At 37.5% G+C, this 26,865-nt stretch overlaps 1 protein-coding gene across 1 annotated transcript in view; it reads right to left on the bottom strand.

Moving 5' to 3' along the window:
* DOK6 (docking protein 6) overlaps nt 1-26,565 on the bottom strand; it is a 238,747-nt gene extending 212,182 nt beyond the window's left edge. Inside the window, exon 1 of the mRNA XM_056484076.1 lies at nt 26,341-26,565. Within this exon, the coding sequence (XP_056340051.1) occupies nt 26,341-26,406 (66 nt within the window). The 5' untranslated portion in view covers nt 26,407-26,565. The remainder of the gene's footprint in view (nt 1-26,340) is intronic.
* Nucleotides 26,566-26,865: the final 300 nt, after the last annotated feature.

Below are 26,865 nucleotides of genomic sequence, written 5' to 3'. Positions count from 1 at the left end.
AAATTCTCACCTAAGCATTCTCACAATTATATATCCAAATCTCATACAAAACGTCAGCAGCAGAAAAATGCTGTGTACGATAGCACAGCACCCAAACTCGAAGTCCTGCACTCCTTCTGTGTGAACTCTTTACATTTGCCATTTGCTGCATGGTAAATAAGTGAATTGTGAAATAAGTGGTGGCTGCAGCCCCAACAAACAGTGTCAGCAGAGTGGGATTTAGGACAACCCTGTGACATTACACAGAATCCCACACAAGTGGTTGCACAGTCACTACCCATGAAGTAAGCAGTTGTGGGATCTACTCCACACAGATATCAGAATAAGGCTTCTATGAAGCAAAATAAGAAGTTATTTTATGATTGAAACCAAGATATATCCCCTGTCTCAAATCTGCCTGATGTATTATGGTAAATGAGGAAGGAAGGATTATAGACTTACTGAAAGTGCCTAAAAATATTGATCAAATTTTTCAAGACGTAAAGTTATGACACAAGAAAATGTCCATTAAGGCAGGAAAAATTTTAAAAATCATTGATTTCTGAGGAGCTAGGATCAATCTTTTTCAGTATGAAATTGAGTGTGCAACCTTCATCCAAGGGGCAAGAAATCTCCTTAACCTCGCCTAAGAGACAACAATTCTCCCTCGCTTCCAAATCAGAAAGAATTGTTTTTACTCAAGAACCTGCTGTTTTCCTAATGATGACAGCTTGCTTTCTCTCTGCCCAGCTTTACAGTCCTGAGTTAAGTGAAGATCAGAAATGAATGATCACTGTACTTACCTGTGCAAAGGAAGGATAAGGAATGCTACGATTCATCCCTGACACGGTGGTGCTAAAAGAGAAGCAATGCTGGTGCTATCTTTCTCAAGAACATGATGGTCACATTAAGACCAGTCCCCTATACAGGAAGTATCATTCAAATCCTCCATCAACTGAAAGAAGACATTATCCTTGTATCTATGAATCATAATGAAAAGGCAAGCTATGCTTCAGAAAAAAAAAAGAAAAAATTAGTTTATCTTACAGTCATCCCCTGATTCATAACAAGCCCATCAATTCTGTGCTTTTTAAAAGCACTCTCAGACACCCATTGTTACTGTGCCACATCTTTTCCCCAGCAATTTGTTTCAGGAGAGATGCTTTTGAAGAAAATAAATGGCAGAGAGAAAAGGAATTGGGAAACGTGACAGCATTTGATCTTGAAAGACTTCTGTCTAAGTACTTTTCATTGATCATTAAGAATGGGAAATACTTATTAATATTGAGCTGCAATGGCATTCATAATTTCTTCTGTAAAGGAAACCCTGGTTTAAAATGAAGAAGAACCTTACACTCTGATAGTAGTATATTGATAAGCATTATTGACTACACCAGAGAATTGAAAGGATTTGGATTTTTATGGCTCCATCCCTTTTCTAACAGCTCATTTTGCCACTTGCAAAGACATGCTATTCCACTTATTTTTGGAATAATTTTTTGATTTAAAATTAATGTTGCGAGGCCCTCAAGAATCCTCATAAAACATTTCAAAGGCAGAGAATGATATAATTTTTATGCAGCGAGCCCTGTAGCACTGCATTTCAACTGTCACGATGACATCTTAATATTTCATAACTGTTCTTCCTTATTTTGTGAATTTAAGGCAGTTATCTAAAAAGCAGTCTGAGTAAAAAGAGTATTTGTTGAATAACATGTTTCCCTGGCACATGCAAGTGAACTTACTGAATCAAATCTTGCAATTATTCAAATGTTTGTCTGCATTGTTTAAATTCTCCAATTCCAACATATTTTTCTCTCAAAATGAAATCTTTCAGGTTTCTACTTTTACAGACATCCATCTGATAAACATGAAAGCTAACCACACACTTTAAAACAAATTATTTTATTTTCACTCTAATTCAGAACAATAAGAATTTTAGGACTGTGTTTAATTGTCATTTGCATTCAAATCAAGGGTCTTGGTTTTCTGACCACAGAACTTTATTTGGAAACATTAATTTGAGGTAGAATATAGTCACAATATCACAGAAACCAGTTGTTATCAAGGTTGAATAGGTGTTAAACTAATGTTTGTTAGTTTGTTTTTTTTAGTTTTTTTACTTTGTAATTAATTGCAAACTTTTTTGAGACACAGTGTAAGATGGGTGTCCAGTTAAAAGCAGAAAAAAAAAATCTGACTGAAGCTCCTTCCACCAATACAAATTATCATAAATAAGGTAATTATATTTGTATGCTGTTTAAAATGATGGATTTGTCTGAAGTTTGTGCCTAGATGTTAGACAGATGCTTTTATTCCTAGCTTTAATTTTTACTTTCTCTGATGTGTTGCAGTTAATCAAACCAATATTAGAGATTTCTGTTAAAATAATTTACTTTTAATCTTATTTTATCCTAGAAATCTTATTTTTGTGTTTGTTTTTTTCCCTACACCAGAAGCTTGTTATTTTTATGCTATCTTAAAAGAGATGTGGAACAACAAAAACATTGCCACAAAAGTAATTTTATAATCTAACTGCATAGAATTCAGCAGAAAAGCACAAACTGTTTCCAAGCACAACGTCAGAATTTTCTTTTTTTTTTTAATTTTTTGGGTAACTTTTTATTACAAAATTAATGGCAGCATTCTCCCTCCTTAGGTAAACAGCATTTTCCTTTTCCATATACATTCAGTGCCTTCCTCGTAGTTTATTCACTCTAGCTTCTAAAAACTAGGGAGAAAAATCCACAAGATAGGTCTAATATTTCAACTGTGAACTTTGTAGCCTATCATAGACTTGTATTTAAAGCCTTTCATCAATACTATCATTAAATAATTTTTTTTAGTATCAGGTATTGTCTTTTTGTAATCTCTGCCTTCTGCAAACATATTTCTGCTACTATTTCTCAGTTGCCCTCCAACAATGAAGCAAATAACATGGAAAAGTTTGTTTTGTTGAGTAACATATTTATTGTCCAGAACAAATTACAAATGATGAGCAATTCCTAAACTCCAGGAGTTTAAAACTGGAATTCTGCTTTGGGCTTATATATAAGATATTACACCATGAAATAATTAGATCATAAAATAACTGACATAAAATAATTGGAGTCATAATGCTATAATTCTACACTTTTATCACTCTATGCATAGCTGGATTTCATCATTCTACAGAAAAGCAGAATGTAAACCTAAGCTTTGTAAAGAACCTAGATTGTATTCTCTAAAGGGGAAGATACATTTATAATGTGAAAATGTATAAATACTTAGTACTTAACACACCTGAAATTGTACTGTCCTAATAATGACTAGAATAAATCATTAAACAGGGCTAAAATACTTTGTCTAACCATGACACAAGTGGCATAATCCCCTAAGAAGATTTTTCTCCCTAGGAGGATAAATTTTAATTGCATTTTTTTGTCAGTACAAAAAAGTTATGGAAAACAGTTTGTAGTTACAAAAACACAAGAGACTGGCAGAAGATGTCCATTCTCAAATGTGACTAGTGAGCCAGACTCTTTGGAAGTCATGGAAGAAAGAATTTCATTTCACAATTTAAAAAATCCAACATATTGTATTACAGATTAGCATATGCACCTGTTCATTAAAAGGGATTGAGTTTGCCCTATTATAGTACATTTATTCACTGAATTTTATGTGCTTACGTTTAGACACAAAAATCTACATTTCTGCTTAAAGATCTGCAGAGGGTTTAAGGGAGGCAGGCACTCAAGATTTTTGACAGAAGGTTCATACTGTAAGTACAGGTCCTAATTTTGTTAAAGACAAAAGGCATGTTATGTCTTGATTAGCTGACATCATCTCCATTTTACTGATGAAAAAGTAAAATGGAAAAGTGAACTCTGGTGATTTTAAACATTGTGAGCAAGGCATAAAGTGGACCACATGGACTTCTGGATAACTTCTGGAGTAATTACACAGGAAAACAGAGACAAAAAGGAGGTATGAAATAGTTAAAGCATCACTGAGAAGTCAGGATAAAATGAAGAAAAGAGTGAGGAAATCAGTCAGACTTGCTAGGAAAGTTTTACACCACTCTCATAAAAAGTCACCCTTAAAGTAACACTCTTTTATTAGTATTGAGGCAACTAATTTCATACAAAATAGTAATATATTAAATCCAATCTCTAGTGTGTGATAGTTTGATTCCTGTTCTTCTGTCAGCATCGTTACTCTTCTCAGGGCACCTTATCCATCCTAAAAAAAGATTCAGTCTCATGTGAATGCATAACCAAAGAAAAATTTCTCCCATTTTTGCAAGAAAAATTATATGTTCAGTTATTAATACAGTTGCTATCAAGGCAAGGCCTACTCTCCCACCTTCAAAGCACACCTTGATGACATTAATCCAGAATTATTTCATCTGCAGCCAGGGATAAGCTTAACATAATGGAATCTTTCTGAAGTCAGGTTGATTAAAACAGCCCTATGAATGCTAACCAAGCTAAAAATAGGTGCTAAATTATTTTAATCTTGTTATTGAATAGCAACAAGCCATCACAAAATGAAACCAATTTATATTATACAAATTGGTTTCTCTGCTCTAAAAGATCTCAGGAAATGACAGGGCATTTCATTATGGGTGTGAAGGAAGGAAAAGAGTTGCAACACTCGAAGACTTGTTTCATACAGCTGTGCTTTTTACATAAAAACACGTTTAAAAAGATTCTGAGCAAACATATCCTATAGATCTCAGGATTTGGGTTAGATCCTCTTGAAAAACCCAAAGAAAAAGTGAGATTTAACCCAAAAGAACATGAAGTCTCAATAACTTTGTATGTCTAGGCTCAGTCACCCTTGTTGAAAGCAGTGCAGAGGATTGCCAGTCATTTGAAACATGAAATACACAGGCTTGGAAATTTGTCTGGCAGACAAGCACATCATTACATCCAGCATCCATGGGTACCCTCAGCACAGACTTCCCTGCCCAATTCACAGCCTGATGCCATGAGGAGAATGGGGGTCACTCCCTGCACTCTCAGGGATGTGGGAATGTGAAACGACGCACCCAGAGCTTTATGGCAGTGATGGTGCAACAACAAACACACAGACAAGAACTCCTCCCAAAAATGGGCTGTCCCCATCTGACTGCCATTCTCCTTGCAGGATGACCTGCTTGGTGCTAAGGCAAAGCTCCCAACATACAGACACACAAGGAGGTTATTTACTGCAAGACTTGTCACTGAGCCACACTGTATTGCACACAACACATATAACCAAAATGTAAAACATTTTCCAGCATAACAGCTTGTGCAAGTAGTCTTTGAATGCCACTGCATAGATCTTTAAATGTCTATCAGAGCTGGAAAAGAAGGGATGGTCAAGCTCTCTCAAAGCAGGAAAACTTTAAAAAAAAATTCAAAATCCTTCTTGCAGCCTCATGGTCACCAAATCCATTGTACAGGAATAACAACCTCTATCCCTTCCTGCACAGTTTCTGCAGGACCACTAACAGTGGCTTAGAATTCTACACTGAGATCCAACCATTTTACATCATATGTAAAACACAGCATACCTTTGTCCTCTCAGTGCTTTGCTACCTATGTGCTTGGATACATACTGAAGTCAGCTCAGCTCTCCTTTAATTTCAGTATGTTAGACTGATGTATTTATAAGAAAAGAATAGTGAAATAGTACACAGAACCAGCAATAGTGTACAGAGCCTGACATAAGATTGTACGGCATTATTTCATAAGCTTCAATGAAAATATCCCCAAAACAACTGCATATAGGAGACAGATTTCAGGAGCACTTGCCTTCTAAGAGTTTAAAACATTGATAATACAAGAGAGTTGCAGGCCAATACTGCATAGAAATTGATCAAAGGCCTTTCAGACATAAAATTGGGAAGCTGGTTTATCTAAAGGCCAGGAAATGCCTGAGGTCTCAATACTCCTCAAGTAAATGCAGGAAAATATTGAATCCAGACCTACAAGTGTACAGCACATATTAACACACTTCAGACAGTCTTAAACCACATAATTCAATTTCTCACAGTGTTATTTCATAAGTTCTTAGATTCATGTTTCCATAAGAAGATAACCACACATGTTCCCACTTTTGATGGGAAGATTAAAGGCAGCATAACACTAGGAAGGAAAATCCTATCTTATGTAAGATAAAAATAGCTTAAAATCCCACAGACTGAAATCAAGATTTTTCTTTTGTATTGGGATCTGACTCTAAGTTACCAATACTGTCATTCCTGTCATTCCAGAGGTCCTTCAATAGAATTCCAGAGAAACACTACAGAAAAACGCATGGGGAAAGAAGCTTCTGTCATAATACATATTATAATAACTTCAAATCAGTACTATACCTTGCTATTTGCTGACTGACAATTCAGAAATGCTTCAGATAAGTGAATTTCTCACTATGTGGCTTATGCATGGCCTTCTAAGCAGAGTTGCACACCTCAGAGAATTTTTCAAATCAATTAAATGGCATTCAACAATTTGTCTAAAGTAATTTTGGCGAAATTAAATATATTCCTTTACTTGATTCCTGCTCTTTGTCATCTCTTTCATGATCTAGATGCACAGCTATTATAGTAAGCAACTTTAGAGTTCAGACAGTAATGTCAGGTAACAACTCTTTGTAATGAAAGTATTATTCACACAGGTAATTTCTCTTTTGTTTATTTTTGCAACAAGAAATTACTATTTTTGTTTAACTCAACTGCAACAAGGAGTTGTAAATGTCAAACACCGCTCTTTAATTACTACAATTATTTATGCTTTTGTTAGAAATTACATAAAACAATCAAAAGAAGTATTAATTTAATAAATCAGCATTTCATTCAGGTATGAAAGCCCACAGACTACAAGGTAAAAGGATAAAATTACTTTCATGTTCACTAGTGTAAATGCATGTTCATTTATGCAACAACCTTTCCAACAACGTTACCAATAAAGAGAAATACTCAGCTAATTTACCCTGAATTAAGGTATCATGAAATCTGTCTAGCAACTTAAGAGGGAGGACTACAAAGATAAACAGATTTAGTGTGTTTGAACTCTTGTAAAAAATAGTGTATGTTTTGAGGATGTCTGCACTTACAAACTTTCTCAAAACAAGCTGAGTTTTTAATGCTGTGTTCAATCAACCTCCTGCTTGCTCTTCCATCACTGTAGCATCATTGCATAAACACACAATCAAACAAAAATAAAAAAAAAGGAGAGTGAATTTTGCTGAGCAGCCACATTAGCTACATGAGAGGACACTGATTCTCCATTCCATAAATAAGACTGTTACTCTTATCACATGTTTCTGCCCTTTACAAATAAAGACCTTGGCATTCTTTCACTCTGTATGGGTTGTCTTCTCACTCAGCACTTAGTTTTGCATCAGTTCCACATGCTGGAAGCTTCTTATTCAGATTTAATCTAATACTGATGATTATTACCAAGACAACAGGCAGAAAAGGGAGTGTGAAATATGAACACAGAGCTTGAAAAAGATTACTGTCATCAGTGATGAGACAAAAATCACATAGCAGCAAATCAAACCATGAGACTTCCTAGTGCCATCAAGGCTCTTAAATGCCTGATTGGAGAAACTAGCAAAAACTGTCCAAAGATAGGAAACACGTTTGAACTCTAACACTGCTGAGAAAGCAGCATGTGAAAGTCTCCCAAGGACTGATAAGCTCTGGAGACCCACTGTCCCACTGAGACTGCAAGAGCTGCTGCACTCGTGACGTGATGGGGCTTGCTAGAAGGACAAGGCATGGGCACACACAAACAAGATGCTGTACAGAGAGCAGCTTTGGTACAGACAGAGGCTGTGGCATCATTTGCAGACCTGGTAATGAGCAGCTCTTCCACAGTACCTATCTAGAAGCACCTCCAGGCACACCTGCACAGTCCCCTGTTTTTGGGTGGACACTACACAGCCACGCTGCCTTGATGAAAAAAAGGTGTCCTAAGCAACACTGGTTGTGATTTGTGCATCACCTCACCTACTACTTCTAATACAAAAAGGGAATTTACAACACTGACAAAGCTGTGTGACTCAAGCTGTGCCAGGAAAGATTCAGGTGGGACGTAAGGGAGAATTTCTCCATAGAAAGCATTGTCAAGCACTGGAATGGGCTGTGCAGGGAAGTAGAGCCACCATTCCTGTGAGTGTTAAAGAACCAACTGGAAGTGGCACTTGTTGCTACGGGTTAGTTCACATTTTGGTGTTTAGTAAAAGGCTGGACTTGATGATCTTGTATGTCTTTTCCAATCTTAATGATTCTATGATTCTATAAAATGAAAGGAGATGATCTTGACAGAAGCTGCTTTTGTGGGGCAAACAAAAGCAGGGAAGAAATTTTTCAGAGTTTTGATTACTGGAATTGAAATAAGCTGCTGACTCAACAGCACTGGCAGCAGATGCATAAAAGAAAAAGGTTCATAGAGTTTGAGAGAGTAAAAAACAAATTGTAGCTGCTCATTCTCTATTATTCATTGCAGATGACTGTTGAATTGCCTTAATGTAGGTAAAGGGCCAAGTGAAGCCTGGAACTAAAACATGAACCTATCTTCCCTAATCTTTCCCTTTTATGTGTATCCCCACCATATATGATTAGCATCACTGAACTGGATGATCCCAGGCTTGCTTTATCCTCTTTGAAAACAATATCTGACATTATGTATTTACCTCTGTTTTCAAATGTGACCAGCCAAGTGCCTAAAGGGTTTTTTTCCAGTTACATCAATAATACATTATTAACTACTGCAGTTGCAAGAAAGTAAATTCAAAAGGCAAATCTAGCCAAACATTTAAAATTTTATGACTGTATTGCAACATGTATGCATCTTATATATTATCATGTTAGTACATGCCATTATATTAATGTGCAGTTAAACCAGCCCCACGGTAAGGAATCAGGTAGGACCTTGTCTCCTGCAGCAAAATCCCTCCTACACAAGACTACCAAGTACTGCAGGCTAAAAGCCCCATTATAACAAGTGTAGCAATGCTAGAAACTATAAGCTGCAATTTTAGCTTATATTCCTTTATTCCTCATTTAGAAAATGTTTTTTCATACATTATATTGACTGTTTTTGAAGTTTCCTTCATTTTCTCATTCCAACAGCTTACTTCTGTTTCACCACATCTATTTTCTGCTTGTCCAGCACAGTCTGAAATCTCTCTCCAGAGCAGTGATGTTGTATACTGAAAGGGAGTGAATCAAGTTAATAGCCCTGCTTGCTACATTTATGATGCATCCAAGAGTTGTAAGGGGAAAATGCAACTATGGAAACAAACTGATTCTGCATTTCAGCCTTTTTTCTGTCTCTTTTTTAATTTTTGTTTTCTTCCTGGACTGCATGCCTTTATCCACAGAAAGTTTGGAGAGATTCTCTTTGGAGAAATTTTTACTTAAATCAGATAAGATGTCTGCCCTAAAACCAGACATGATAGAAAAGAATATAAGTTATTATTGATCCCATTTGCCTTATACAAATGACAATAGCAAATAGAATACAGTGGACAAGAACTCACAGGAACATTTTTTAAAGGAATTGAGGAATCCGACTGGATTACAGGCATGAAAATATAAATTATTTCATTATTCCCAAATCTATTATTATTATTATTATTATTATTATTGTTGTTGCTGTTGTTGTTATTATTATATTATTCAAATTAAATATTTAGTCTACTGTTTTTTTAAAGTAGGAAATTCTCCTTAGTTCAAGGGATTTTGCTGAAACATATTCAAAGTAAATGAGTACAAGATGCCCCAAGATATGACTTTGTCAACCACAGGAGTGCAACATTTAAGTGCAATTAACACCTGAAATATCTATATTGTATGTGTTATCCATGATCTTTCTTCTTAGTTTGTATGGAAATTAATTTTTTAAAAACCAAAATACAAAACAAAAAACAAACACCCCCTCTCCAGGGAAAAAAAAAAAAAAAAAAAAAAAAAACCAACCACAAAAAAACCCACTGAAAAACTATCAAGAACCTCCTTCATATGCAAACATTTTAACTATTTACTCAAATCACTCAAATGCCCTCAATGAAATGCAATCACCATGACCAAAATCTGGCTGGCTTGGTAAAGCCCTCTATTGATTACAGGGAGGAAAGGAATAATAACAAACTGTTTATTTCACCATTGATTTCAGATTAGGTAAATATATAAGTATCATATAATTACTGACAAAGGCAATTTTCTATTTGAAATTTGTTTACTTCTGGTAAAGCAAATAAAATTCTGGACAGTAAAGCTCAATAACAGACCAAATTGTGGAATTATTATTGTAGAATATAAAGCAAATAATAATGTGCATTAACACACAATTTCAATGTGAATTAAACTACAAACTTTATGTTTCATAACTTTGATTTGCTATTTACAGAGAATATTAGAATTACCATTTCTGTCAGCATAGCAGCAGGTAGAAAAAACATCATCATGTTTGTGCTAATATATACAATAGAAAGATAAAAACAAGCCTCATTTTGTCCTTCTAAAACTTTGTCCTCCACACTTTAATTCTGCATCACAATTTATAAGGGGAAGAAGGTATCCAGGAAAAGAATTGGAATAGAAGACAAGACAAAAACTTACAAGACCATTAACAATTAAGCACTACACAGGAGTTAGCACAAGTGTGATTTGCTTCATAAAGTTCATGCAGGAAATTTGATTTCAAGATTGATGTTAGAAAATTTAAAATAAAATTATAACATAATATTGTGAACACTCACATCCAGATTAGATGCAAGAGTTAATATTTCTAAAACTTTCTAAACTTTCTAAATACTTTCTGAAAAAGTTACCTAATTCAGGAATGTATTAGTTTACTTCCCACTTCATCTTATTAAAAACTTACTATCTCATATTTTTTTTTGTTTCACACTTCAGTGAAGTGAAAGGAAAAGGCAGAAGAAAGCTCATGATTTGCTGCCACTGCTATCTGGCAAAAGATCCTTTCCTATGTCAAGGGAGTAGGTAGATATATTTTGGTAACTGTTTCTTGGCAACAGGAAGGAAAGTAACTGACATCTTTTTTCCTTTCACTTTGGTTTTTTGTTTGGTTTTTCACTCTCTTTTTTTTTTTTTTTTTTTTTTTTTTTTTTTTTTTTTTTTTTTTTTTAAACCCCACAAGGAAGCATACAGCTTTGGAGTTAAAGAGACCATGGATCTGTGGTCCTGCAAATTATTCTGCATTTTCCATAACTTTTCTTGGAAATACATTCAAACTTTAGTAAAATGAACAGGATTTTAGGTACATTTTACTGCATTTGTGGGTAACAGAACATCAGTGGACATCAGCAGACTCTGAATCAGATTGCTTAAAGAACAAAGTGCTACCCATTCCATGGATATCCACACAAGTCTGCCAAACAGCCTGGCAAGAAGGTCATTCTTGCGAGCCAGACTTGCTAACCCCCAAGATTTTTAAAAGCAGAAAAATACAGCCCTTGTTGGCTTGGACTGATGATAGGTGTGTTTTCTCTACCAGCCTTTCAAGGCTGAAACTACTGAACAGCAAGGACTGCTACAGAAGTGCAAAGCCCAGAGGAAACTCAAAACCAACCACTTGTCTGTAAAGCTGTCCTGTTATGTATCTAAAGCAATATGTAACACAAGTTTTAATATTTTATACTGTCATAGATCCACACAGAGTTACAACTTACTTAACTGAATACGGTTTGGAACAAAATTGGTCTAGGGAGCAGAGAAAATTTACAATCATAATTAATGTATGTCTGACATAATTTCCATTTCAGCAGCAGAAAAAATAGTAGAATGCTAATTACTATTAGTTTTCTCAGTACACTTGATGAAATGACATTTCTCATCTCCTGAACATTAATAAATATTGGATTAAAGCACTGTGTTAAGGTACTTCAAGTACCTGCTCTTTTATACACATGCAGATGCACATTTTATGAACTATGTGAGATGCTTGGAGAATATACTTCAGATACACTATGTCCAGTAACAATATTAAATAGATTTTAATCATATGCAAGCACAAAATCACTGAATACTGTTACATTTTTCAGACATGAAGAAAAAAACTCATTATGAGCTCACAGCAGCATCTGTTTTTCACTCAGCTAGCATCTTACATTTTCCTCTCCTCTAACCTATGCATGCAGTATACAAAAAACATGCTAAGACACAAAATAATGGCACTTCCAGAGTGTTAAGTACAAAACACATGTCCATTTATTTTCCTTTTTAGCTTTTTGGATATGAATAGCCATACAACATCATTACTTGGTATTTTTATTACTACTTTATAAACTAAACAAGTAACAATGATTTTTAACTTAATAGTTAGAAATGAAACAGCAGGTTAGTAGCTCAAAAGGCTATTGTATTATAGTGCAATAATAATGTTAAAAATAAAATGTGAGGATATCTCAGTTCAAGAACTAAAGGCCTTAATATTTAAATACAATGGTCCTCCATCCATTCAGCAGGGCAACATCACGAAAACCAGGGAAGTGAACACTATCACTTCAACTACAGGCTTATTTCAGCAGTAGATGCATAACACAGAAAAGTTTTTCTTGCTCTTCTGCTCAAAGAAAGGCCTTTCAATAGTCTCAAAGGAGAAATCTAATGGTGCCACGTGCTGAAATACCTCTGTCACTTGGTGCTTCAGAGAAGCCTGCTGTTTGTCCTCACACTCTTCACACAAGTGTGACTGTTTCTCTCTAGTTAACAAATTTTAGCTTGCATTAAACCTTATCAGTAAACATGGCAGTACTGCAAAATCAGCAATTAAAGCCTCAATAGCTTCCACCAATTAGAGCTGCTGTGTGCCAAGAGCTACAGCAGAGACAGATTGTGTGCCACGTTTATTAACTCATTCTTTTTGCAGTGGAACAGCTAAGTGCCTCTTTTCTGGCCACATTAAAGTACATATAGCTGTTTTACAGTGACATACGCCTCTGCCTTCAAAAACAAAAACAAACCCCCCAGAAGGCTGTGAATTTTTCATTTGAGAGCTCTCATACCCATACCGAAGGGACTCATATCTCTATAAGTGAAATATAATCTAGCATGACTATACCTGTTGCTATGCAGACAGCACTTCTTTTATTGAACCATCTAAATGAAATTGTTTTTCCATCTCTGTACCCTCCTTCCTTATCAGTGCATTCCTTGATCCCAAAAAACCCTTCACTGATGGGGACTTCATTCACATGAGAGACCATTTCTCCATCAGTGTGGGAGGAGAAAGGAACTGTTATAACCAAGCTTCAAAAATCCATTTGCATAGACAGAATGGCAGAAATGGATGATAGATTTGGGTTGAGAGAAATCCTTCAGTAAAAAAAAATAACACCCTGAGTCTTTGAAGGACAGGTTTACCATCTCAGATGTTGGAGTGTAAGTTCTTTCAGGCAAGGACCACAATGCTGTTAGGCATTTCTATTCTCTCCAGAACATTTCAACAATGATTAATTTGCACTGCAGCACTAGAAATCATGAACAATTATAAGCTGTGGTTTTCCAATGTGCAGCTTACCTTCAGCAACTTTTTTACTTAAATGCAGATAAAGAGGCACACCTACGAGAACATGGTTTATTAAAGTCAAGATTTTCGTCAGCAAGAGAACATGCATTTAAGTCTAAATGTTAGAAAATGTCATTCACTGCATCTGTTAGGATAACTAGAATGCAATATTAACAGTAATTCACATAATGGAGTCCATTGAATATAATCATTAATATTTCAGACTGATTTTGAAACTGAAGAAAAAAGAAGAAACCAAGATGCATATGTAACAAAATTTATATTTCATGAACCTTAATTGCTGTAACTAGGGCACAGGGATTAAAGGCCTATACCCAAGGCATCTGGTCCTAAGGACAAAATATTACACAAGCATTTCAATTTTTGGGTTCAGAAATTAAGTTTTTTAACCCTTCTGACTGAAGAAAAACTGAGGCATGAAATCTGAACAAATCCCATTTACATGGGATGCAATCCTGAAACTACCTTCCTACCTAGAAAAATAATTTTGAAGATGAGGAACTGCTCTGCCTGGCTTAGGTTTTAATAGCATTTGCTGGGATTGATATAATTTTATGAAATTGCTGTAACAAAAAGGACTGACAAATGAAACTTGGTCAAAGCAGGGTGAGCTGTACTCGGGTGAGCCCTGTGGCTGGTGTGTGATACCTGCAAACACTTTCAGAGACACTAGCACAACCAAGGGCAGATTTGGCCCTCTTACCAGAGGTCTTTCCTCTGTTTTTGTTCATTTACTCACTGCGAGCCTAACTTAAACAGTAGTGACAAAAATCAAGCATCTCTTGGTAGTTATGCATTGCTAGTTGAGCTTCCATTTTCACTATTTCAGTCACGATCATCTTAATGGCCATGCAGTCAGCTATGCTTTGTTTATAGCTCTCTAAAGTTGACTTCAAAGGGTGGCTAGCAGCATTACCCACTTCAGATCTCCTGTCTAACTCATTTCATCTATTGTGTGTTGAGCTCAGCCCTGAGCACCAGCAACAGTGCCACTGTGCCACCACTGCAGGCTTGCTCAGGTCAACAACATCAATATAATTTACATCTTGCATTTCCCTAAACTTAAAAGCCTGGCATGTGCAGAAGGAGTCTGTAATCCTTCATATGCTTTTCTACCCACAAGCAGATATTTGGCCCATTAGCTCAGTCCCTTTTCATCAGTACAACTAAATCAAGTATTCCTTGTTTAAATGAGAATGGGCATATATTCTTTCAAGTTACTTCCAAATTACCGTGAGGAAACTTAGTTTTGCTATCAGAAGATCAACTAGTTATGATGGTCTAGGAAATGTTTCAGGTAAATCAGGGGTGGAAAAAAGAAAAGATTCTGAAGAATTGAACAAGAGGCACCACCTCAATAGTTTTAAATTCCATTCTGTTTAGATAGCAGCATAGGATAAATTCACCTTGAATATTCTTTTTTTTAAGTGAAATGACTGTAAGCCGTAAAATAACATTATACAGAAACATAGCAGAAATCACTGATTTTCCATTTCAGAGAAGAGAGAAAAAAAAATCCAGGCAAAAATTATTTTCTGACATCAATAATTCTGAAAAATACACCTCCAAAACCATTTTGAAATGTATTTAACCTCTGGGTTCTCTTGGGACATACACTGCATTATGTTATAATCATGTCAAAATCATGTCAAAAATATTTACAAGTAGCATTTACTTTTCTAGTTTCTCCTTCAGTTCAAAAAATCCCAAAGCAATACATCTAAACACTATAGGTATATTATTGTATAAAAGCTGCTAGAGCAACGTTTATCCTCAAATAAATACCGTATGAGGTCCACCAGCATAAATTTTCCTCTCATTGCCCATAAATCTCATGTAAATCTATTCCATGGCTGCTCTAGAGATTCCTTCCTACATCTCACTGTGAGGTTTCCATTCTCAATGTACCTCAGATTCCTATTTCCAATAGTTTAGCCAATGTTCTCTGCCAGCTGCTAAGCTGTTACCATTAGTTACAGCTCCCTTTCACGATTTGTAAGCATTATCTTCATCCCAAATGATCAGGAAGTGTCTGAAAAGAGTCATCTCTAATGATACACTACAGGCATTCAGACCTAATTCTTCAAAATAACCTGAACCTTCTGAAATGGCCGTGACTCTGAAATATTCCATCTGGCCCTTGGGTATTGGACAAGTCTTATAATGTGTAATAGCTTATATTCTAGAAATAGAGCCTTTGCATTAGTGTATCTACTTTACCTTTAAAAAACTGCACTGCTCTTCCTTATTAAGTCCTCTGGGACCATAAAAATAATTCCATTCTTGTTTTCTGCAACAACATCACACTACAGCAGACTGCTGCCTTTCTTTCACTCCTTATTCCTTCTGCTACATTTTTTAATATTTATCTATTTTCTACATCACATGACATTATTGGGAATAACAGCTGTCAGAAATTCTGCTCCATGGCAGAAGACAGTCTCAGAATTTTTCACTGCATTTTGCACATGTAATTTTAATGAATTCTCACCAGTCAAAGTTTATGTACAAATGCAGATTTAATGCTGAGAAACTTTTTGTCTGTTTCACAGCTTTCTCTGTACAAACGTTTGATCTTACAACTCGTCAGAAGAAATTAAAGATGTGCCTACACTAAGCAGTGAGATCTAATCAAGGTAACTATTTCCTACACCTGAAACAGATGATCTAATTTATCTACATGTTCAAACTTAAAGCCAAAAGTAGTTTCCTTTCTCCTATTTTTCTTTTGGATGTTTCTACATTAGAATTCTCATTATCAAAAAAACCCCAGACATCCAGATTATTCAATAATTGGAAAAACGCAACATGATGAGGGAACTCAACTTCATTAAATACATTACCACCTAAGTGTGTTAATAATGAAAAAGATTCAGCCAATATTCTTATTAGCAAAGGCTACCCAGTACATCTTCAACCTTTTTCTTTGAGCTATGACACAATGAAGAAGATACCAATGATTCAGATATCTCAAAATTATTCCTTTTTTGCAGAAAAAAACAAAGCAAGCACCCTTTTTTCCTTGTTACAGGCAAACCAGTACCCTGACAATATTGATTGCTACAAATCTTCTGGAAGTGTTCACACTAGTATTATTATAATGACTGATTCACCCTACAACCTTCACAAATTCTCACAGAGCTTCCTCTATAGGATCATGCAAATACATGTTCCCCATGCTGGGCTCCAAGATATTATGGGTAAAACAGACAACTTAAGGCTAAGTACTAGCATTGCTTAGCAGAATGCTTCACATAAGCCTACAGAGTAAGGGGCTTCCAATTTTTTTGGTGGAAGAATATGCCTTTTATAAAATTTGGAGATGAGACAACTGATGTCTTCTCCAAATCTGATCAGTGACACACTGCACTAGGAAAGGAAAAAGATGTTGCAGTAAAGTCTTTAACACTTCCCCCTCCTTTAAAATAAGGTTATTACTTTATGTGCCATATATTTGACAAATTAAGCTTTTCTGCATGGCTGAGGTCAGAAATTTACACCCACAACTGCAGACCAGCAATTCAAGCAGTTATGAAATTGTCTCATGCACTGTATTCAGCTTTCAGGATTGTTGTGTCCAGTAAGATGTGAACAATTCTACCTTAAACATTTCAATACCTACTTTTAAAAGTGAAATTCTCTAACACTTTAGATTCTGTGCTATACTTCTGTCTCAGGGAAAAAGAGACATAATGATTATCAAAGTTATCATCTTCAGACTTCTGGCATTCCTATTCCTGACACTTGTTTCTAATAAGAAAACTGAAAACTGATGAGCAAACATATCTATCAGTAAGATCTGGGTGGAAAACACGCAATATTTTCCTTCTTTATATACAAAAATATAAAATAAATTACAGCACAAATCCTTACTGTAAAAAAAAAAAAATAAAAAAAAATCCATGGCAGAATTCAATGAAACACAACCAAAAGTTTCTTTTCAATCAAAAGTCTTCATACAACATTAAAATAGACAGCAACCCTTCCTGAGAGAGAGGCTGGATCAGGTGACCTCCAGAGGTCCTTTTCAACCTCAGCCATTCCATAGTTATGAAGTTCAAATTACTAAAAATAGAATATTAATTATTACAATGTTTTCTATAGTGTTGTAGCACCTAATAATATTTTGACCACAGTCAGCATTAGCCAACCTACCCATTTTAAAGGAAAACTGAACATGAGTTTATAGTTGAGACAGACAAAATAAAGCAATCACAGCTAAAAAGAGATTATACTAATTTTACAAACAGAAAAGTTAAGATCAGAAAGCCTGTTTCCCACTTACACAATGCTGGTATAAGGGGTCTTAACACAGCTTTAGATTTAATTTATATAGTGTAGAGTGGGCTTTGAATAATTGAGAGTAAAGCTGGAATGGATCAAAGTGCTCAAGATTACAAATTACATTTCTGCAAAAGATTAAAATTTAACTTTTCTAATATTGAGTCCAACATGTCAGTACAAAGATTTTTGTCTCTCAAAAGAGGTTATTTCATCCACAGTGCAAAAAAACTCCAGAATTCATTCTGTAGCTTAAGATACTAGAACTACAGAAAATAAAACTCAGGAAAATATATTTTATTTTCATTACCTTGCTAGAGTCATGAAAAATTAACCTCCACCCTTTGCTGTTAGGGTGCTTATTGTCAGACTATTTTAGATGTATTCTATATATCATACACATTATTATCATACTAATCTACCGATTAATAATTGAACATGTTAACTCCAGTTAAAATGAAGCTTCCTCTTCTTTTTAGGCACTGTACAAAACCAATAATTATGACCATTCATTCAGAAAACTCTTGTATTATTATTTTGTAAGACTTCATGCACTCTTTTCTCTTTACAGGAAAAATAGTGTTTGCATGAGGAATGAGAATACACAATCCACTTGGAGCAAGACTGTCTCAAATAAAGACAAAATCCAGGGACAAACAAAGAGCATTGGAAGTATCAAGGGCTTCCTTCTCAAATATGGTTGTAATTTGGTTCTACAGTGGTGACAGCCCTTCGATATTAAACTTTGCTATTAATTCTTTTTGCAATGAACAGGCAGGGGAAATGTGCCAAAGAGCCCTTCCTCCAGCAGACACAGTGCAACTTTTTTCTCCAGGTTCTCCTCAATGCTGTGTGCTTCTAATTCCTCACTGACATGTTAATGAATACAACCTTTCCAAAGTTCAGCCCAGATAAGTCAGAGATGATGAGGGACATTTTGGCAACTGAACAACAGAGAGAAAGAAGATCAATCTTTTAAAAGATTTACACACTTCCCTTAATTATCTTCCTAATTTATGTGCATCTTAAGTGAACAGTAATTCCTGTGAGGCTCCATTTGCATGGGCTTGTAACCTCTCAGTATGACAGCAATGCAATGTTTCACACGTTTCAATTCTTAAAAACCATCAGAATCTGGAAGACTTATTTTACAGCAGAGATCATTTTTTAAAAGAAACATATTTCACTACCAGCTCACAGATGCTTCCCCCCCGCCCCTTAATTTCTAAGTAGACTTCAAAATTAGCATTCACCTTCAAAACTCTTTCCAAGAAAGATACCCTACCCTATCCTAGTCAGTAAGAGTACTCCTGAAGACAGCAGGTTCAATTCTGATGCCAGCTGCAAATCTCACTGTTTGGAACTCTTGTGTACAAAGTTTTCATATATAGTGGTTCATGAGCTGTATTTATCAATCACAGATTTTTTTTCCTTAGACATGATGTGTGAACATGTTTTCTGAATACTAAAAAAAAACATTAACTGGAAGTAAGCATTTATCTGCACAAGTGTCAAGATACTGCACACTCTACTCTCACTAAAATCTTTTATAAGTTTGTAATTTTGTCCTACTACATAAAAACTTTTCCCACAGTAGCAAAAGGTTCCCCTATTTTTCTTTACTGATTTTCTTCAAGAAATTTCCTAGTATTTAGAGTTGAAGTCTGTATTTTTTCTGGAAAAAAATTTCAACCAAACTATGAGTCATTACAATAAATACACCACAGTCATTCTGAATCTTAAGAGTTGCACTGCAAGTTGCAAAGATTAAAAACAAAAATTGCAGTGTAAAATTTACAATTATTATTTCAAATATATATGAAAGGCTACAGTACACAGTAAAACACCCAAATTTTGGTTCAATAACACATTATTAAAGAACAGTGAGGAATATAATTTAACAACCATACATATAAAATATTGCTTGTCTTCAACAAAGAGAGTATTTTACACTGCTCGCTCAGACTGAATGGAAGTGTATTAACTACATCATGACATTTGTGAAAAGCTGTTCAGCTAGCTGATCTTTCACATAACCTGAAACAAAAGACAAACTTTCCAGAGTAATGTAGACCCCAAAACCTTTATTTGAATTTTATTTTTTTTTAAAGAGCATTTCATAGCATGCTTTTTAAAAAATGTCTCCTTAGTATCTACCTAAAATATATGCTCTATACACAGCCACATATATAAACATATAACAACTGACTCACATATGCTGTTGCCTGAATATGTTGTTGCCAGGCAACAGCTATAAAGCATTTTGCACTGCTTGCAAAAATCTGAATGAATGATTCGAAGAGAGATTATTTCTAAAAAACTAGGAAGAAAACTCACTACTGGAATTACATGAATAATTCCTTGTAAATTTCAAGGACTCATAGAGCATGTTCCTTCCATAATTACCAATTTCAGAAAGGACAATTCCTTTGAGTAGGATTTGAAAGGCATTTTACAACAAGGAAATTCATGTTCTATGCATGTGGCTAATTTTCCCACATGGACATTGAACCAAAGCCACCAAAGTTAATGGGTTCCTTAAATTGAGTTCAGGGTCTTTTCACTGGATCTTTTCATCAGATTTTAATGTCCATTATAGGACAAAAATGACAGACTTCTAAATAAAAAACAAAAGGCCTTACATAAGATACAACAAATTCTCAATAAAATTTTACCATCTCACAATATGCAAGTAAAAGAGAGAGAGTCTGTACAAACACTTCTTTGTGTAATCTTCATACAGCTGAGGTGCAATCTCACTGAGGCAAATGCTATTACACACGAGTAAAAATAGCAGCATCTATAATCCACTGATAACATAGATGTGATATGCTATCTACAAAAGAACTATTTGACTTTAAGTAAGTGCCATCCATTACAATATTACTAGACCTTCAGCTATCACACCTCTTGGGAATTAAGAGGTGGAAAAGCACATCATGAAAATAACTGGGAAGCACAGCAGCCTCAAAGTGCTTACCACAAGCCTGACTCACAAGTTGCTTTAACACAAGCATTTGCATAAAAAGTTGTGGGACTTTTTGCCCTTGTTTACTGTGGCTGCAAGACATTTCTTTCAATTTCCTGTACAATATGCTTAATCAATAAAAACTGGTCAGAAGCTTAAGATGTTTGTTCTTTCCATAATGACTGAATTGGAAATCCATGTATTTTCCTTTTAATTCTTCAAATCCATTCACATTACAGTAACAAGAAGACTGAAAGGAGTAATTATTGGTATTTTAAATGACACTTTCAGCATTAAGTAGTGAATGTGACTAGCTTCTTTAATAGATTACAGTGAAATCCTTTCAATTCCATATCTCAGGTTGCCTTGAACTATCATGAAAAAGAAACTCCTTTACAAAGAAGGAATCTGCACTCTAAATCCTGTCCATCTGGAGCTTTATAAAAAGCAAAATGAATATATTATAAATAGGAATTGAGGTTTTATAGTTTTATTTGAATTATCTTCATACTTCAAGATGTAACTCACAGTTTATATCACTGGTGAGGATGCAGTTACATAAAAGGCAATCTTGGTGCTTACAATCAAGCTGAGCATCTTTCCCATAGATAATAATATAAAATAATCCATGGAAGGAATATCCACTCCAGGTGCACTACTTGTCTGTACCTTTTCAAGTGTTTTCTTGTTTCTTAGTATATGCTGTGGCAACTCAAAGACACAGGAGAACCTTTACTTTACCCTCTGTATCCATCATGACCCACTTGCAGAGCCAGTATGATCAATGTCATCTCAAACCCAAGAAATTTTGCAGGTCCCTTTGCTTTCTTCACCCAAAATATACACGATATCAACTGAATGTTACAATTTCGTAAGACACATGCTGCATTATTTCCAGAGGAACCAAGCTGCAATCAGTGGTTCAGTATTCATAGCACTGTTAGTCCTGATTGATTGAGGACGGGGTTAACTGCAGAAGGAGAAACACTGTGTTCATTTACAGAAAAGGTAATGATCTAAAAGCGTGGTTAAAAATAGGGGGAGGTTATATGGTAAAACTTCTAATTTGGTGACTAAGAGCAACCTACTACTTACTTCTCAATCAAGACTGACTGGCAAGTACAATTTTCTCTTTGGATCGTTGTATTGGAGTATAAACTGAAGCACTCAGAAAATAATTCCATTTAGTATGTGGAAACACTGAAAAATTCGTAATTATTAACAAACGCAGTGGAAATTTCCAAGAGATAGGATTCTTTCATTCTATGGCCAAGACATGGCAAACAAAAAGACAAAAACAAACAAACAATAAGATTATAACTTCGAAGGCTGACATGGGTCAAAACAAGACTATCAAAGTGACACAATGTTCATTTTTAATTAGGCTTCCTAATGTGACATCAAATTGTTTTTCTTCGAAGAAACAGCACTTCAGCAAGGCATGAAATCCTCACAGTTTAGTTTATTAGGAGGAACAAAGGGATTCCAATCTGCTACAAGAAAGTTTCAGCCTATAAGCACAGCCAGTGCAGTATAAAATTGTGTCATATGAATTTTAATGTGACACAAGTATGAAAGATTCCAAAAGAACAAAGGCAGCACAGTCCTGTTCCACACTACACAAATGGCCTATTCTGATCTGAACAGCACACCACATTACAATCAAATTTATTTCAAAGAAGGGTCACACAGGTCAAATGTAATGGCTGCAAGAATGAGTATTTTCTTTATGTAGTATTAGAGAAAAGCAAAATATCAAACAATGCAGGAACGCCAGGGCACTGAAAAGAAAGGCATATTTAGGCTGCAGTGAAACAGATTTTATAAAGATGTTTTAATTACAGTCATCCTCAACCACTACAGTTTCTAAGTTTCAAAAACACTGTGATACCTTGATGATGTGACGTATACACATGAGTTTGCCTACTACATAGCCTTTAACATATACTTGACATTTCAAGGCACCAGAGAGAAGTTCCATGTACAGTTCATGCCTAACCAAAATAAGGAGACAAGCTAAGTGGTCAGACTGGGTGGATTCTTTGTGGCCTGGTATCTCCATGGTAGAAACCATGATATTCCCAGTCAGAAAACAAGAGAGAGGCTGGCAAACCTCCTCAGCTGACTATCCAACTTTACAACAAAAGCAACTTCAACATGGTAAAGGTACCAGAACAAATGAGGTCTAGTTGAAAATACCAGACTGTCAAGCGGAATATACCATTTTATTTATTTATTTATTAATGAATTTCTGTAAACAAGCACTTAAGGATTACAGTGAAAAACAGGGAAAATAAAAGTTAATGATCAAGCATCACTAAACAAAAAAGTAAGGTCAAATTCTCGCAGTTCATCCGGCCATGTATTTCCATCAAGACTTAGGCATCGCTTTTGTCTTAAAATCACTTTTCAGAACAGAATCAATTATGCTGGTAAAACAGCTCGAGTCCTGACTTCATGAATGCTATTAATAGAATTTGAAGGTATGTGGGGAGTAGGCAGATGGGGTAACAAGTACTTAAAGCAAGGTATACGTGTAAAACGTCAGAAGTAAACATTTTACCTTGCCAAAAAAAAAAAAAAATCATAAAAAAAAGTAAATTCTACCAGAATGTTCTCCCCAAACGAAAGCTTATTGTTGTGGGTTCAATAAAATGAAAATATACTATTGAAGTATCTTCCATTTGATTCCTAGCCAGGGCTCTCTCAGTCACAAAATAAAACAAAATAATAGCTGAATTGGAAGAATTTCCATAACGGATTGGATACCAGCCTAAAGGTTAGAATTAGTTTTATAGCCCAAGTCAAGCACTAAAATTGGTATTAGACACCTCAGCTCTCCAAGTTTTAATCAATCTGCTTTTCAGGAGACTTTGAAATATTCAAATAATGTAGACTATTACGACCAAAAAAATCTATGCCAGTAACTTCCAGTGTGCAACAATGAAACATACCTAGCAAGAGATAAAATTCTATTGCCATATTTAAAAATTATCTTAGCCTTAGTTTCCAAAACCCATAGCTTTCTTCCCTCTTTTCAGCATTTTGAAGATTAAAAATATTCATTTGCTAGCAGACATTTACATCCCTGAAAACTTATGTATTCACCTACATTATGATGGCTCCAGTGCAAGTTATTAAGATTAGAACTTGGAGACAGACATAAAGAAAAAAAGACAAATCTTTAATGTTTCACTTGGTGAATAAAAATTGCATTAATTTAGATATTCAGTCAAAAGAATCCAATTAGCTATGGATATATACACACATATTCATAGCTTTCAACCATCAAACTCATTTGAATTTTGATGCTATTTTCTATAAAATATAATCCCTTTTAAATTCTATTTAATAGATTTATTCAGATGTGCATTTCCATATGTCATATTTAAGCTTATACTACCACCTGCCTGAGGCTGTATAGTCTGAATTGTCACCCTCACACTCCAGTAGGAGAAAATCCTCCACAGACACTGTATGAACTATTTCCCTTATGCTTAGTGTAGAGGTATGATAATCATTACGACCATGGAAAATATCCATGCAAAAAAACAGTTTTATGTGTCTCCCTTAAAAAAATCAGATTAACATCTTCAAAAGAAAATATTCAAGCTACATAGGACATTCTGCAATGAAATATCACTCTCTTCACAATTTTTTCACGCAGGTCAGCAAGTCATCCAAGATAATTGTGATATGAACTCTAGATTTGTTGCACATACGCCACAGGCATAGGTATATAAAAGTATATGCATACATAGAGACATGCATATACATAATTTCACACTTAAAGGACACTTGAGATGGCTTCAAAACCAGATTTGCAAACCAAATAGATTAACTCTGCTTCCAACTGCTAACATCAAGGTGACAGGATACCATCATCTCTCTGCTTTGTGTTGGGCCCATACAGCAACACTGATGAGCAGGGGAAAATCTGATGAGCAAAGGTTAAGCAGAGGACTGCCAGAAACAAACTAAAGCTTAGAAATTGCTTCTTCAGATGAGATTAATGCTTGACTGATGCACAGAGTGACTTTAGGGTTGCAAAATCATTAATAAGTGCATCCATTCTCTTTGGATTTACACCATCTCTCACACATTTGTAGTTGAGGCTATAAAGGGTTTGGACCAAACTTTCCTGTGCTCTTTTGGAATTAACAGCCCTGTCAAGTCACCGAAGTGCTCCAAAGGTCAATTTATGATTAGTGTCCCACCATTCTGCAAACTGTCTGCAAGCAATGCACAAGATCTGGGGGGAAGGGAGAGAGGGGAGGAGGAGATAAATATTAGCACTGTGATAAGCTCAGGGAGCACAACTTGGAGGAGGGCAGATTTCACATGGTCCCTGCTGTCAGGTTTCAGGGGAAGAGGGACCACCTCCCTGGAAGGGAGAGCTGGTAGAGACCCTGCACTTTTCTGCACACCTGAAGAAAAACTGAAAGCGTGAAAACAAAGAACCTCAGACCTTCTCCCAGCCCCTGGCCAACAGAGACTTGGACCTTTCGGGAGTATTGGCAACATCAGCAGCTGTGCAAGCAAGCATTCCTGTTCTCTCACAAAGGATAGGAGACACCCAAACCGATGATTCCCGGGACCGACTGAAGTTTAGAAAATCCTGACCTCTGCACACACTCTGCTCCAAGTTCACTGCCTTTTCAAGATTTGCTGCACCCCTTCAGGGAAAGTGCCCATGGTCAACCTGACAGCACACGCGGTGTCGCTGAGCATCCCGGTGGGCACTTCCAACAGCCGCCCTCACAGTTTTTCTCACTGCCAGCCTCTGCACCTGCCTTTAGGCTCAGGAGGCTGGCACCCCGCCGCCTCCCTGCCCATCCCCGGCGTGCCGCAGGCTCCCAGTCCCCGGTTCCCTGGTTCCCTAGGGCAGAGCACCATCACACCATCACCCGCCACACCTCCACGCCGCTTCACTCCGCTACTCTGTCACTCCGGTACCAGCAGCGTTTTCTGACCCTGCCCCGACTGAAAACATCCCTCTCCGAAACGGGATGGAGAGGGAGAATCTGTACACAAAGTTTACAGCTCCTGCCCGCGCCTTCCTCTCCCCACCCGAGCCCTTGCCGGCGGCAGCAAGGAAGGGACAGGGGAGCCAGGGACGGCCGAAGGGGAGTGCCAGCCCCGGCCTGGGGACTCGAGGCGGAGGGGCACGGGGCAGCTTTCCGCGGACAGTGACCCTGGCGGGCGATGGCTGAGGCAGACGGGGGAGCGTCGCCTTGCCGGGGAGGGGAGCAGCCGGCTCTGCCCGAGGCGCAATGGCAGCGCATCCCCACCGACCCTCCGGAGCTGCAATCAAGCCCCGGCAGCGGCACCAGCGGTAGCAGCACCGGCGGCAGCCCCAGCAGCAGCGGCAGCAGCAGCAGGAGCCCCAGCAGCAGCAGCAGGAGCTCCAGCAGAAGCAGCATCAGCCCCAGCCCCAGCGGCGGCAGCAGCAGCAGCAGGTCGCCGCGCCCCACGCTGGCGGCCCCGGCCCGGGGCACCACCGCCCCCCAGGCCGACGAGGCGACACCCAGCGCCTCGCCCCCACCCCGGGCAGGGCCGGCGAAGGGAGAAAGAACTCACCCCCAGCTTCCTGCTGCGGATTTTTACGTAGCCCTGCTTGACTATATCGTTAAAGTTGGAGGCCATGGCAAGCGCTGCCTGCTTCCTCCCCTCCGCGCCCGGAGTCCTACTCCGCCGCCGCCGTCGCCTTCTCCTCCTCCTCTCCCGGGCCCTCCCGGGTGCCGCCGGCCGCTGGCTCCAGAGGCGCTTCTGGCATCCAGGCAGCGGCGGCAGCCGCTCCGCTCCGCCCGCGCCCCGCTCCTCCCGCTCCGCTCCGCTCCGCTCCGCCCCGCTCCGCTCCGCTCCTCCGCCGGCCCCTCGCTGCCCCGCTCCGCCGCCGCCCCACGCCCGGCCCCGCTCCGCCCGGCGCTGCCTTCGCGGCTGCCCGCGCCTCCGGCGGGAGCGGGCGGGGAGCGGGCGGGGCGGGGCGGAGCGGGGACACCGCCCCCGGCGCCGCGGCCGCGGAGCCCGCCCCCAGCGCCGGCCCTGCCCGCCGCCCCCAGCGCCGGCACTGCTGGCACTGCTGGCCCTGCCCGCCGCCCCAAA

The sequence above is a fragment of the Oenanthe melanoleuca genome, chromosome 2 (assembly GCF_029582105.1).
Source record: "Oenanthe melanoleuca isolate GR-GAL-2019-014 chromosome 2, OMel1.0, whole genome shotgun sequence".
Classification (NCBI taxonomy): domain Eukaryota; kingdom Metazoa; phylum Chordata; class Aves; order Passeriformes; family Muscicapidae; genus Oenanthe; species Oenanthe melanoleuca.
This window is presented reverse-complemented; position numbering and strand designations above follow the sequence as displayed.